Source organism: Natrix helvetica (genome assembly GCF_964273705.1).
Source record: "Natrix helvetica genome assembly, chromosome: 2".
NCBI lineage: Eukaryota > Metazoa > Chordata > Lepidosauria > Squamata > Natricidae > Natrix > Natrix helvetica.
In genome coordinates, this window is record NC_138552.1 from 553,756 (window position 1) to 566,231 (window position 12,476).

General features: G+C 54.1%; 1 protein-coding gene across 1 annotated transcript in view; it reads right to left on the reverse strand.

Moving 5' to 3' along the window:
- UNC13B (unc-13 homolog B) overlaps positions 1-12,476 on the reverse strand; it is a 167,232-nt gene that overhangs the window by 132,474 nt on the left and 22,282 nt on the right. Inside the window, exons 2-7 of the mRNA XM_081942076.1 lie at positions 11,493-11,522; positions 10,461-10,560; positions 9,457-9,574; positions 7,591-7,714; positions 2,918-2,991; positions 709-760 (exon numbers count right to left, since the gene is read on the reverse strand). Coding sequence (XP_081798202.1) covers positions 709-760; positions 2,918-2,991; positions 7,591-7,714; positions 9,457-9,574; positions 10,461-10,560; positions 11,493-11,522 — 498 coding nt within the window. The remainder of the gene's footprint in view (positions 1-708; positions 761-2,917; positions 2,992-7,590; positions 7,715-9,456; positions 9,575-10,460; positions 10,561-11,492; positions 11,523-12,476) is intronic.

The window sequence follows — 12,476 nt, forward strand, 5'->3', positions numbered from 1 at the left end:
GCAGCCGCCACCCAACCAAAGACCACCCACCCACCCACCCACCCACCTTCCCTATTTGAGCGGCGATGTCTGAAGACACAGACACCAACAAAGGGCCCAGCTCAAGGTCTTTTTCCAGGGTTCCCAGGGGCTGCGAGGTCAGCAGGGTCAAGGCAGGATGGGTGTGCCCAGGTATGCCCAGGCAGACCCTCTGCTTTGCCAGCTGCACTGTGTGCCCCTTGCTCCCAGGTGCCCTCCCAGGGGCTGGCCACTGCCTGCAGAGGCCTTTGTGGTTATTGGAGGGAGGCCTCCGCCCACCCTGTTACATCTGGCAGGAGAGGCCGTCTCTGGCTCCCCCCAATCAAAGAAGATCATCTACTGGGACTCCAGAAGTGCCCCCCTCCCTCTGCCCTCTGGAATGGGCTTCCCCATGACCCAAAAGACACCCCTCCCCCCTCCCCTCCCCAGTTGCTGGTGCTCTGAAGGCCCTTGAAGGGCTGACTCTGTCCAGGCCCCTGAGGAGGGTGACCGAAGCCCCCTTGGGATGAGGTGGGCTCATTTCTTTTTTTTTCTCCCTTCTTGTCATCTTCTATTCTTTCGTTTTGCCTTTCACTGCACTGTTTTCTTGCCTTTTATGCTTTCCTTGTGAGCCCCCCCCCCCCCGAGTCCCTGGGGGACGAGTGGCATTAAAATGTTACCCATAGTAGAAAAAACTGGATCCTCACTTACAACACTGGGAGGCCGCAGGGGGCATCAGCTGCTCCTCTTCCGTGGGAGACGGCTGAGAGAGAGAAGGAGGGGGAGAAGGTGAGGGCAGAGGAAGCTCTTCAGGGTCCGGCTGGGGCACCTCAACCACCCGCCACAGAGCCACCTTCAGGACGGCACCTGCCAAAGCCCCATCCCGCCTGGGGGAGCAGAAGCACCGCACTGCCTGAGCAGCCCCCCTCCCTCCCTCCCTCTGCAGCCCCTGAGCCTAGCTCCTTAGCAGCCACGGGGACAAAAGAGCAAAGCCGTGGTTACGTGGCCCCCTTGTAAGCTGCCCAGAGCCACTTCACAGGGGAGATGGGCAGCATAAAACAGAAAGGAAGGAAGGAAGGAAGGAAGGAAGGAAGGAAGGAAGGAAGGAAGGAAGGAAAGAAAGAAAGAAAGAAAGAAAGAAAGAAAGAAAGAAAGAAAGAAAGAAAGAAAGAAAGAAAGAAAGAAAGAAAAAAGCAGCACCGCCACCTCCCTTCTTCAAAGGGTCTTTCCCCACCTGGGCTGGGCTGGGCACTGAGCCCCTTAGAGTCCCAAGCCTACAGGCCGAATGTCTCGTTCTCCTCCAGGCCTGCCTTGTTCTTTTTGTCCTAACATTGTTCTGTGCTGCTCTCGGTGTGGAGAGACCCCGACACACACACACACACACACACACACACACACACACACACACACACCCTCTCCCTCCTCAAAAAACATCCTCAAAAAAATCCTTGTGCATTGTTTGGCCTAAATACAGGGAGTCCTCGACTTATGACCACAACTGGGCCCAAAATTTATGTTGCTAAACAAGACAGTTGTTAAGTGAATTTTGCCCCATTTTGTGACCTTTCTTGCTCCAGTTGTTAAGTAAAGCACTGCAGTTGTTCTGTTAGTGTCATGCTTGTGACTGGGGTTGCCACAATATGTGTGAAAAACGGCCTTAAGGGCTCTCTATTCAGTGTTGCTGTTAACTCCAACTGGTCACTAAATGAAGTCAAGGACTACCTGTATATGTAAGGAAAAGGGGGGGGGGGAATCTCACCTGTGCATGCCCAGCCCTGCCTGTCTCATACCTGCTGGAGTCACCCAGGGACACCCAGGGGGGAACTGATCCAGCTTCTGCTACAGCCCCCCCCCCCTGCAAAAAAAACCTTCCCCAGCGTGGCCCAAGCTATACCCCCCCATAAAAAAGGGGGGGCAGGTTGCAGGAGCCCCCACCCCCCCCACCCCACCCCCAGCCAAGCACGTCAGATCAGGATTTCTTTCTTATTCTTTCTCAAAAAGGCTGGGGGGGGGGGGGAGGGTGTTAAAGGGCCAAAATTATAGAGCAGCACAACAGTGCAAACTGCAGGGAGGGAGACGCCCCCACTCATCACAGAGTTTGCACCGTGACACAAAGATCAACAAAGCACCAAAGGCAAATTAACACTCTGAGCTGCCATCTCTCTTAAACCTTAACCGGGTTCTATACATTTTGCTCAGCAATTATACCAAAACGGTTTTCCCAATGACTCCTGTGGCTGTTTCGGTCTAATTACAGGCTCCTGGATATGACCTACATTTCACAAGAAGCGCCTCGCTTTGGAAAAGCAGAAGGTGCAGGTTTTCCAGAGCTGACCTTGCAAATGCCTCCTTCCCACCCCCACCCCCACCCATCCCACCCCCAGGCTGCCCCCTTGCCACGCGGATCCCACGGAACAAGCTTGCCGGGGGTGGGGGGTGGAGAGGATGCTGCCTGTGAGCCTCCCCTGGAGGGAGCAGGCGCAGGGGATCCCCTCTGCCCAACTTCCTGGGTTCCATTAGCTTGGGCTGTCATGGTGTCAGCTCCTTCCTGAGGCCTCCAGGGGAAGAGCAAGAGCCCCACGGCTCATATTCCACTTCACGGTGCTCTACAGTCCTCTGAGCGGCTTAGAGAGTCAGCCTCTTGCCCCCAACCATCTGGGTCCTCATTTGACCCACCTCGGAAGGAGGGAAGGCTGAGTCAACCTGGAGCTGGTCAGGATCGAACTGCTGGCAATGGGACTGCAGAGTTTATCCTGCCACGCTGCGCTTTGCCCACTGTGCCACTGCAGAGAAACTGCAGGAGGGAGCCCAGTCCTGGCCCAGTGAGCAAGTCCCCTTACAGGAGGCTGGCTCTGCAGTTGAGGGTCCGGATGTGCCCCAGTGCAAGAGGACCTTCGGGGGAGCTGAGCAAGGGACCCACCTCTTCCTCTTCCTCCAGTGAGTTCATCTGCTTCAGCTTCTTGGTCCAGTATTTGGCTTCATCCTCAGGAATGTCTGCAGAGGAGCAAAATTATATAGAATGTAAAGGATATAGGTTTGTTTTTATTTTTATAGTTGTAATGTACACCGAAGACGGCATTTAATTTCATTGTACCATGTGCAATGACAATAAACTAAAGAGGCGCCAACCTTGAATGCAGGGCAGACCCACTATGCAAATGGTCAGCCCCCCAGCCCCTCCCTCCCCCCCCAAACCCACGTCTGAAGAGCCTGGGCACCTGGGTCAAGGGCGAAGGCCCGTTCTCGGACTTCCCTGCCGCTTCCCTGAGGCCTGGTGCCCATCCCCTAGGATGGACGGATGGTGGGAGGCTGGTCATGGGGAGGGGGCTGAGGTCAGTCTCGAGGGGCTTCCGTGGTGGAGAAGCCTCCCTTTCATCTCCACTGATGCTTTTCTGGCACCAGAATCCACCCAGGCCCCCTAAGGTCCCCTTCCCCATGGCCAGCATCTCCCAGGGCTTTTAATCAGGCGCTTTGAAGACATGGGACTGCATTTTGGGGCTTCTGGGGCTGCCCCCCTTCTCCTTTTGCAATGAAGGAAGGGACTGTCTCTGGCTGGCAGAAGGATCTTTGCCTTCAAGGGTCCCTCTGGCCCACGGAGGGAAACTGGGCCGCATGCTGGCTTTCTACATTTTAAGTCAAAGTCTCTGTGTTGCCTTGGGAACTGTATTTTGAGAAAGTCACAGATGTAAATAGATAAGCAGTGTAGACATCTTTCTCTCTTGCCTCCCTCCCTCCCTCCTTCTCTCTCTCTCTCTCCATCTCTCTTTCCCTCCCTCCCTCCCTCCCTCCCTCCCTCTCTCTCACATACACACGTACAAATGCCCAAAGGACAGCCGCTTCCCTTCTCCTGGAGACCCCAGCCTCACTCCCTCTTCCACTTTCCAAACTGGGCCGAGGAAGGGAAGGAATGAAAGCCCCCCAGGCAGAGGCCCCGGGCAGGAGGAGGGCCGGCCAGGAGCTCCCTCCGGCCAGAAGCGGCACCTGCAATTATTTTCTTGATGGCGTTTTCAGCAGGGACGCTGGGGTGGCTGCCGTGAACGTGAAACTCCAAAACCGGGGACTCTAGCCTTTTTACGGGGCTAAAGAACAGAAACAGAGCCGTCCAGGCCAGAGAAAGCTCAGATTCAGAGGCCTCTTCCTTCATGCCAGCAACTCCCCTACATAGAAGAGTTTCCAAGCAAAACTTTGGCAGAGCGCAGAGTCCGACTGGAAAGGACCTTGGAGATCATCTAGCCTGACCCCTGCCTGGGGAAGGAATCAAGGGCCATCCGCCCTTTGTTTAAGCATGTCCAGTGAGGGAAGAGTCCATTCCACTGTTGAATGGCTCTTCCTGTGGGGAAATTGGCACGACGGTCCCACCAAAATCAGCCTTCTGGTGATTGAAACCCCAGGACTCTGCCCACCCTGGACGAAACGCCCTCAACAGCCGTCATGAAGCCTTCTCTGGGCTCAGCTTACCCAACAGGTACAAGATGTGTGTTTTTTTTTTTAATTAATGATTTATTAACAATGTTTAACGGTTACTGTGGTTTGCATTATGATTTTCGTGGCTTATTTTTAGTTTCCTCTACTGTCAGCCACCTACACCCACTGTACTAGGCAGCCCTGAGCCTTATGGACGAATGCGAATAGGTTCATCGGTCAATCACTCCGTCCATCCTGCTCCTCCCTCCCCCCTCCCCTCTGTCCTATCTAGGCTGCTCTTCTCTGGACGGGCCCCCATTGGCCAATGTCTTTCCACAAAGGACGGGAACCAAATTGGGGGCAAAAATCCACACGTGGCCTCCCCAGGGCAGGCTGGAGGAATGACGGCTACACTTGCTCTGGCCATTACGTCTCTGTTAACGTCGTAGAGGGTGACTTTTGCTTTTCTTACAGCTGCATCAAACCAGTGGCTCAGGCTCCGCTTGAGAGAACGGGGGACATGATAGCAGCCTTCCAGTACCTCAGGGGTTGCCACAGAGAAGAGCGGCTCCACCTATTCTCCAAAGCCCCTGAGGGCAGCACAAGAAACAAGGGGCAAGGACAGAAGCAACGTGGAATTAAGGAGAAAGTTCCTGACAGGGAGGACAATTAACCAGTGGAACAGCTTGCCACCAGAAATTGTGGGTGCTCCATCAGTGGAGTTTTTAAAGAAGAGACTGGGCAGCCATTTGTCTGGAAAGGTCTAGGATCTCCTGCTTGAGCAAGACCCCCTTCCAGCTCTATTCTGATGGATCAAGGGTAGGATTTGGGGCGGCTTCCTCATCTAAGCCAGCCTGCTGACTTCTGCCCGTTTTTCCAACTTGTCAAGATCCCCCCGAATTCTGAAGGGGCAAAAAGTGGTTTTGGGCTCTCTTTCTTTGTGAATCGGAGTGGGGGCCCTGATTGAAAGGTGTGCCAGGCAGCCCAGGGACACAGAGCCAGAGTTTGCCCCTCGAGGCCTCCAGGCAAGGAATCCACACAAGGGCAGGGGATCTTTTCCATGGGGGTTTGAGGAAGGTTTTGCTAAGGTCAGGATCCAGGCCGCCCTCCACCTTCTTGTGGCCAGCTAGAGCAGGAGGTCAGCTTGGCTCACCCATCCTGGTCCGGATTCCCCCCCCCCCCCGATCAATGGCTTCATGAGCCATTCAGACGCTTTGCCCAGCTCCTCCTCACTGCTGACAATAAAAACAGGGGGGGGGGCGCCTGCAAACCTCGGGCACTCCACGAACACCGGGGTGTGTGTGTGTGAACAGGACTCTGACATGGCCCCCCCTGAGCTCCTTGGAGACTCCTGGACAACTGGTCTGGCTGGAGACCTCCAACTCCTTCATGCCCTCCAGGGACTCCTAAATCTCTCGTTTCCTCCTCCTTCCTTCCTTCCCTCCCTCCTTTCCTTTAATTAACCACCCATCTTCTTACCACATGGTAACTCTGAGTGGTTTACATTAAAAGATAAAATATTACAAAACCTATACACAATACAAGTTAAATATTAAAACAAGATAGACCTTTTTCTGCCTCGGACTCCTGATTCAGCCAAACCCCCCTTTCCCCCCTTGCTTGTATCTTCCCTCTCGAGCATCTGCTCCAGTTGTGCCTCAGCCTCTCGCTCTTCCTTCCTACAAAGGTTTCCCATTTGCTGATGCCCCTCCCTGTTCAATTCCACCCTCTTCAATTCCTGGGCAAGTTTCACCCAGATTTCTTAAGCCCCCACTCCCTACTTTCTTCCCACAAGGGGGGTGGGGGGGCATTTCCAGGGTCTTATTCTTGAGAAGTTTCTGGCTGTCCCATCTGTCCTTCTCACCTGGAGGATTTCTACCCATGGGATCCAGCTAAAGTTGCTGAAAGTGGATCTCCTGAAACCGTGTGTGTGTGTGTGTGTGTGTGTGTGTGAGAGAGAGAGAGAGAGAGAGAGAGAGAGATTATGACTCAGTGTCTTATTCTGTAATCTTCTGAACCTCAAGATAACCCAAAGATATTTTTTTTCCAAAACGCAACTGGACTTGATTGGGTTTTTTCTCCTTTGAAGAGGTTTTGCTTCTCATCCCAGAAGCTTCTTCAGTTCTGACTGGTGGGGAGTGGAAGGATTTATATTCTTTGTGGTCACCTGGTCCTTGGCTCAAAAAATCAGGGGTGCTAAGCAGAATTATTTTGAAAATGCTAATAAACCAGGCAGGTGTTTGGCATACAAATTGAGAAAAAGGAGAGACTCAAAGAGTCTCTGCAGTTAACGGATGAACAAGGGAAAACCTGTTATGGGAATGAAGAGAAGAAAAAAATTATACAGGACTACTACGGCAAACTATATGATCATGAGAATACAGAAGAGGCAGGAGTGAAACAATACTTACAGGAAGCCAATCTACCCCAGATACCCAAAGAAACTGCAATAATGCTAGAAGGCAAAATAACTATGATGGAGCTAACCGAAGCACTTAAAAAACAAAAGAACGGCAAGGCCCCAGGCCCGGATGGGCTTCCAGTGGAATTTTATAAGACCCTGCAGGAATCGTTGCCTCTTCCATTGTTAGAAGTTATGACTGATGTGATGTCAGAGAGGAGGATACCCAAATCGTGGTCTGAAGCATATATTACACTTTTACCAAAGGAGGAGGCCGATTTATTACAGACCAATTTCCCTGTTAAACTCAGACTATAAGTTGTTTGCTTCAGTATTGGCAGAAGGCTTTAAAAATACTTCATTCACTCTGATCAAAATGGGTTTCTGCCAAAGAGACAAATTAAAGATAATGAGGATAATTTTAGACACTTTGGAATATTATGAGGCACATCCTGAAAAACAATTGGCATTGACATTCTTGGATATGCTCAGAAGGCATTTGACCACGTGAATTGGCGTTTTATGTTGTCACAACTGGAACAGAGGGGCTTTGGGGTTTTTTTTACTTTGAAGAGGTTTCACTTCTCCAGTTCTGAGTGGTGGGGAGTGGAAGGATTTATATTCTTGGAGGTCACCTGGTCCTTGGCACTCTGCTCTTCTATGTCCTGGGCTGAGTTGCTGGGTTGCAGCCGAAGAAAGGCCTGGGGGGGGGGGCGGGGGGGCTGCCCATCATGGCTCTTTCACTGGAACTGAGTCCATCCCAGGAAGAAAAGCTCGGCCAGACTCACCAAAGGGCAGCTCGAATCTCGTGTCCAGCAAAATCCTGTGTGGGGTGGGGTTCTTGGTGCCGCAGACCTCCTGGCCGTTCATCAGGACCTCGGCCTCCAGGGTGGACCACTCCCCGGGGCCTTCCTGGAGTGAGGAAAAGGCCGGCGTGAGAGAGGCCCCTTCGGCAGACTCCGGAGGCCCAAGGCCAGCAGGCGCCAAAGGCCCGGAAGGGAACAGAGGGGGTCAGCGAAGCCCCTCGGCCTGGCCGGACCTGCAGCTGCTGTCCGGATGCCCTCTCCAAGGCAGCCCCAAGGAATCTTCCCCAGACCATGGAAACCAATTCCCTCCGGCCACTTTGAATCGCTTGACCCACAAGGCCTGCGACTCAGTCGTGGTTGTCCCAAAGGGTTTTTTTTCCCAAAAGCAACTGGTTTTTTCCTTTGAAAATGTTTCACTTTTCCTCCAAGAAGCTTCTTAAATTCTAACAGGCTGAAAAACTGAACTGACTGCTTCCATTCTCCACCAGTCAGTTAGAAGCGAAGAAGCTTCTTGGATGAGAAGCAAAAGGTTTTCAAAGGAGATGAAAAGCAAGGAAGTCCGGTTGCCTTTTGCAAATAGCCTGTTTGGGATCAACTCCCATTAAAAGGGGTTGAGAAAGCCCCCCCCCCCCGCCCCTGGGTGCGCCTCTTGGCTCAAAAGGAGAAGGGAGGCTGGAGGAAAGAGCAGGCCAAACCCCCCACGCGGGCATCTCACAGGACTCAAGCCTGGAGCCGCTGGGAGGGGGGAGGGGAGGGGGGCCGTTTCAGTCAGACACAAGCGGTCCTCGACTCACAACACTTCGCTTAGTGACTGTTCAAAGTTACAATGGCACTGAAAAAAATGACTCACGGCTGTTTTCCCGCTTTGCGGCCATGGCAGCGTCTCCCCTGGTTGCGTGATCCAAATTCAGCCACTTGGCAACTGGCTCGTGATCCCTTTTTTGCAACCTTTTCATGAGCAAAGTCAATGGGGAAGCCAGATTCATTTAACGGCCGTCTGACTAATTGCAGTGATTCACTTAATAACAGTGTCAAGAAAGGTCGTAGAATGAGGCAACACTCACTTAACAAAACTCTCACTAGCAACAGTTCAGTTGTGGTCATAAGTCGAGGACTCCCTGTATTTCAATGCCTCGACCTTGACCAAGAGGAGCCCGGAGGCAAAGGAGGTGCATGGACACCCAGGGGTGGAGGCTGGAATACTTCAGTGGCAACGAGGTTGTCCTCAGAAGCCAGCCGTGGGCAGCTACGGCGGAGGGAGGACAAGCATTGGGAAATGCAGGGGGTCTTCAACTTATGACCACAATGACCACAATTGGCCGCAGAATTTCTGTTGCTAAGCGAGGCAATTGTTCAAGGGAACAAGGCTGGGGAGGGCGAAGGGCAAGGACCGTGGGAGCCAGGGGGGGCAGGGGGGGCTTAAGACAATGTGGGGAGTTGTGCCAAAGGCAAAAGAGGCAGGGGGAGGCTTAGGGGGGGGGAGCGGGTGAAGCTGCATGGGGTTAGGGGTGAGATGTGGTGTGGGAGGCATGGGGAGGATGGGTGGGGGGGCATGGGAGGTGCTGGGGAGGCTGTGCCAGGGAGCCATGGCAAGGGGGTGCAGGGGGGCACAAGGGAGGGGCCAGGGTTGGAGAGGGGGTGCAGGGGTCCAAGGGAGGTGTGCAGGGGAGGGTGGGTGAGGGAGGCGCCACCAGGCTCATGGAGAGGGGGGGGATGGGGAATGGCTGCTGAGCAAAAGGGCCGACCGCTGGAGACCCCCTGCAGAAGAGGAGAAGGAGGCAGAGGTCCCATGAGGTCACCGAGGAGAGGAGACTGGGGCAAAGGAGCAGGGCTGGGAGGGCGACTGACCTCATCCGACTGCTGGATGCTCTCCAGGGCGATCCAGGCCGTGCCCACCAAGGTGTCCCATATCAGTCCTTTGTTCCACACTTCCACAATCAGACCCAGGTCCAGGCGGCTGATCTCACTGCAGAGGGCGAAGGGGGGGAGGGGGGGAGATAGGAGAGAGATGTCAGCAACCCAGGGTGGGGTGGGGGGGAGGGCATGAGCTCATCACTTGGGAGTCTTCCTGCCAAGGGCTCCCCCCTCCCCACAATTCCCCCTTGGACCAGGCGTCCCACCCTGCAGGCAGAGGTCAACTCTGGACCAGCCTCTTTGGAAAAACCCGGCTGGGCCCAATGCAGGGGAAGAGCTGGCCCTGCAATGGCACTCCTTGGCCACTAGAGGCCGCTCTGGACCCAGAAATCTAGGCACGGCTGAGGAGGAGGAGGAGGAGGAGGAGGAGGAGGAGGAGGAAGAGGCAATAGAGCCTCTGCCGTCAAGGGCCCTGCCAGCCTTTAGCCAGAGTGGGGACAACCGTCCTCCAGAGAAAAGTCCAGATGGAGTTTTTAGAAAAGTAAAAAGCGTTTTGTTTGGCCTCGTAGCTCAACATTGGCATCAATTTAAGGCAGGGGTGTCCAAACTTGGGAGCTTTAAGACTTGTGGATTTCAGCTCCCAGAATTCAGCTCCCAGGCTCGCTGGGGAATTCTGGGAGTTGAAGTCCACAAGTCTTAAAGCTCCCATGTTTGGACACCCCTGATTTAAGGCCATTCGTTTTAGAGCCCCTCCTCCCCCCCTTCGCTCTGTCAGAATTCAGTTGCAACTCAGTTCATCATAGAAACTCAGGGTTTTGCAAAATGCAATGGATTCGGATCCAGACACGAGGCTTCCTTAGCCTGTTGCTGGGAGAAAGTCCAGATCCAGGTTTCTTGGTGCAGGGTCACCTGGAATCTACGGCCAGGAAAGGCCTGGGAGGCTCTGGGCGGATCCCGTGGGAGGAGGGGAGGAGCTGGTCCCCCAGGGCTTCACTTACAAGAGAAAGTCCTGCTCCCAAGACGGCTGGGCCCCACGAACGGCAACCGTGGTGCTCTTGACATTTTGCACCTTCAGCGTGACGTAAGTGTTGAATTTATCTGGACAGATTTTCATGAGACAAATATTGGTAACTCTTTGACAACACAAAACAGAAAACTGCCCCCCCACCCCACCCCCGAAATTTGACAAGTGGCCCCGGAACAACGCTGGTTAAAATTCTAGCAAGCTTTCCCATTTGAATTCCACCTGAGAAAGTTTGTGTGGATGAAGGAAGCCCCGAGAAGAGACAACCACCAGATCCAACAGAACTGGGTAAATTTAATCCAGTCTTCAATCTTCTGTTTTGGTAGCTGCTCTGTAGGAAATGGAACATCTAAACCAGGAATGTCCTCCCTGTCCAACTTCAAGACTACTGGACTTCAATTCCCAGAATTCCCCAGCCAGCCGGGCACGCCTCTAACATGGGAACCTTCTCCCAAAATGCCCAGCCAGGTTTTGAGAACACAAGCAAGCCCCCCCCCCCTTCTCTGCCACGGGCTGGAGTTCTCCGGAACGCCCTCTTTGCTCGAGATGTCGGCACCCTCGCCCACCCTCTTCCGTGGCCAAGAGGGCGAAGGCAGAGGGGGACAGCTGGGAACTCTCCCACCGAGGGGAGGCCTGAAAGGTGCTTTCAGAAGGCCTGGCCATTCGGCCTCTGGGAGCCTTCCAGGGGCTGGGATTAATTTCTGCACTTTATCTGCCAAGCCCCTTTCCTGCCAGGCATCCTTCAGAGGAAGGAGGATAAAAGCTCACAGAAAGCAGCAGGAAAAACAATACAGAGCAGACCACAAGTCCCTCCACCCCTGGGGGCCTTCTGGAAGGGCCAGCCCCACTTCCAGAGGGCCCTAAAGGGGGCTCCATCTCAGCACCTTCTCTCCACCTGTCTGGAGGTGCAGGGAGCCCCAGGCTGGAAGGCCGTCACCAAGATGGGGGAGCAACTAAGCCCCACATGAGCAAACACAGCACCCCACCAAAGCCACCGTGCACCTACCTGGGGGTCCCTGGAGCTTTGCTTTCTTCACTGGGGAGAGAAGGAGAGAGCAGAAGTTCATTATTATCCTTATTCCAGCCCACAAGATGGGTCCTCTCGGGGGAGGGGAGGGTTGTCCAACATTGGGAGGGGAGGGGAAGGAGGAAGAAACAGTCCCCCCCCCCCGGCAAGCTGTTCTCCAGCCTCATCTCTGGCACAAAAGCCTCCTGCTGACCAGGCTGCCCTTCAGCTCTGCCCCGACTCCCTCCAGAAAAAGTGGGCAGAGGTAGGTTTAGAAAGAAGGGGGCTTTAGGGTAGCCTTTGTTAGATTGGGTAATGAAAGGCACAAAAGGCTAGAGATAACAGCAGCTCTTTATTTGGTCAAGTACAGGCATCCACTGAGTGAGAGGTCTGGCAGCTCCCTTTTTTAAAGGGGAGCTGGCCAGCGCTTCAGCCAATCAGGTCTCTCTCTGTTCCCACCTGAAAAGAGAGGACCTGACTGGAAACTACTATTGTCCTTGCAACAACTAGAGGAGTATCTAACACCCCTCCCCTCTAGGATGAAACATCCTAATGAGTGATGTAGTCACGCAGGTAGGCGGGCCTCTGGATCAACCTGCTGGACCTGCGCAGTTCAGACGGTGGGGTTTCTCCGCGCTGGGCGGTCAGACCTGTTGCTTCTCCGGACTCATCGGGTGGAAACTCCTGGAAGCTTTCGGAGGCCTCGGCCGGCACCGTCGGCGGAGGACTCGCCCGTGCCCCCTCGGAGTCAGATAAGTCCCTGGGTTCCTCCGTAGTGGTCTGTGGGTGGTGTGGCTCAGCCTGTGATGGTGTTGGTGGCGTTTGCCGGAGTGGGGAGTTCTCCACTCGTCCCCGGAGTTGGTCGATGTGCCTCCTCCAATGTCGTCCGTCCTCGAGCCTGACGGAGTAGGATTGCGGGCCCGAAACTCCGACGATGGTTGCGGGTAACCACAGGGTCCTCCCTGTGTAATTGTGGGCGTAGAC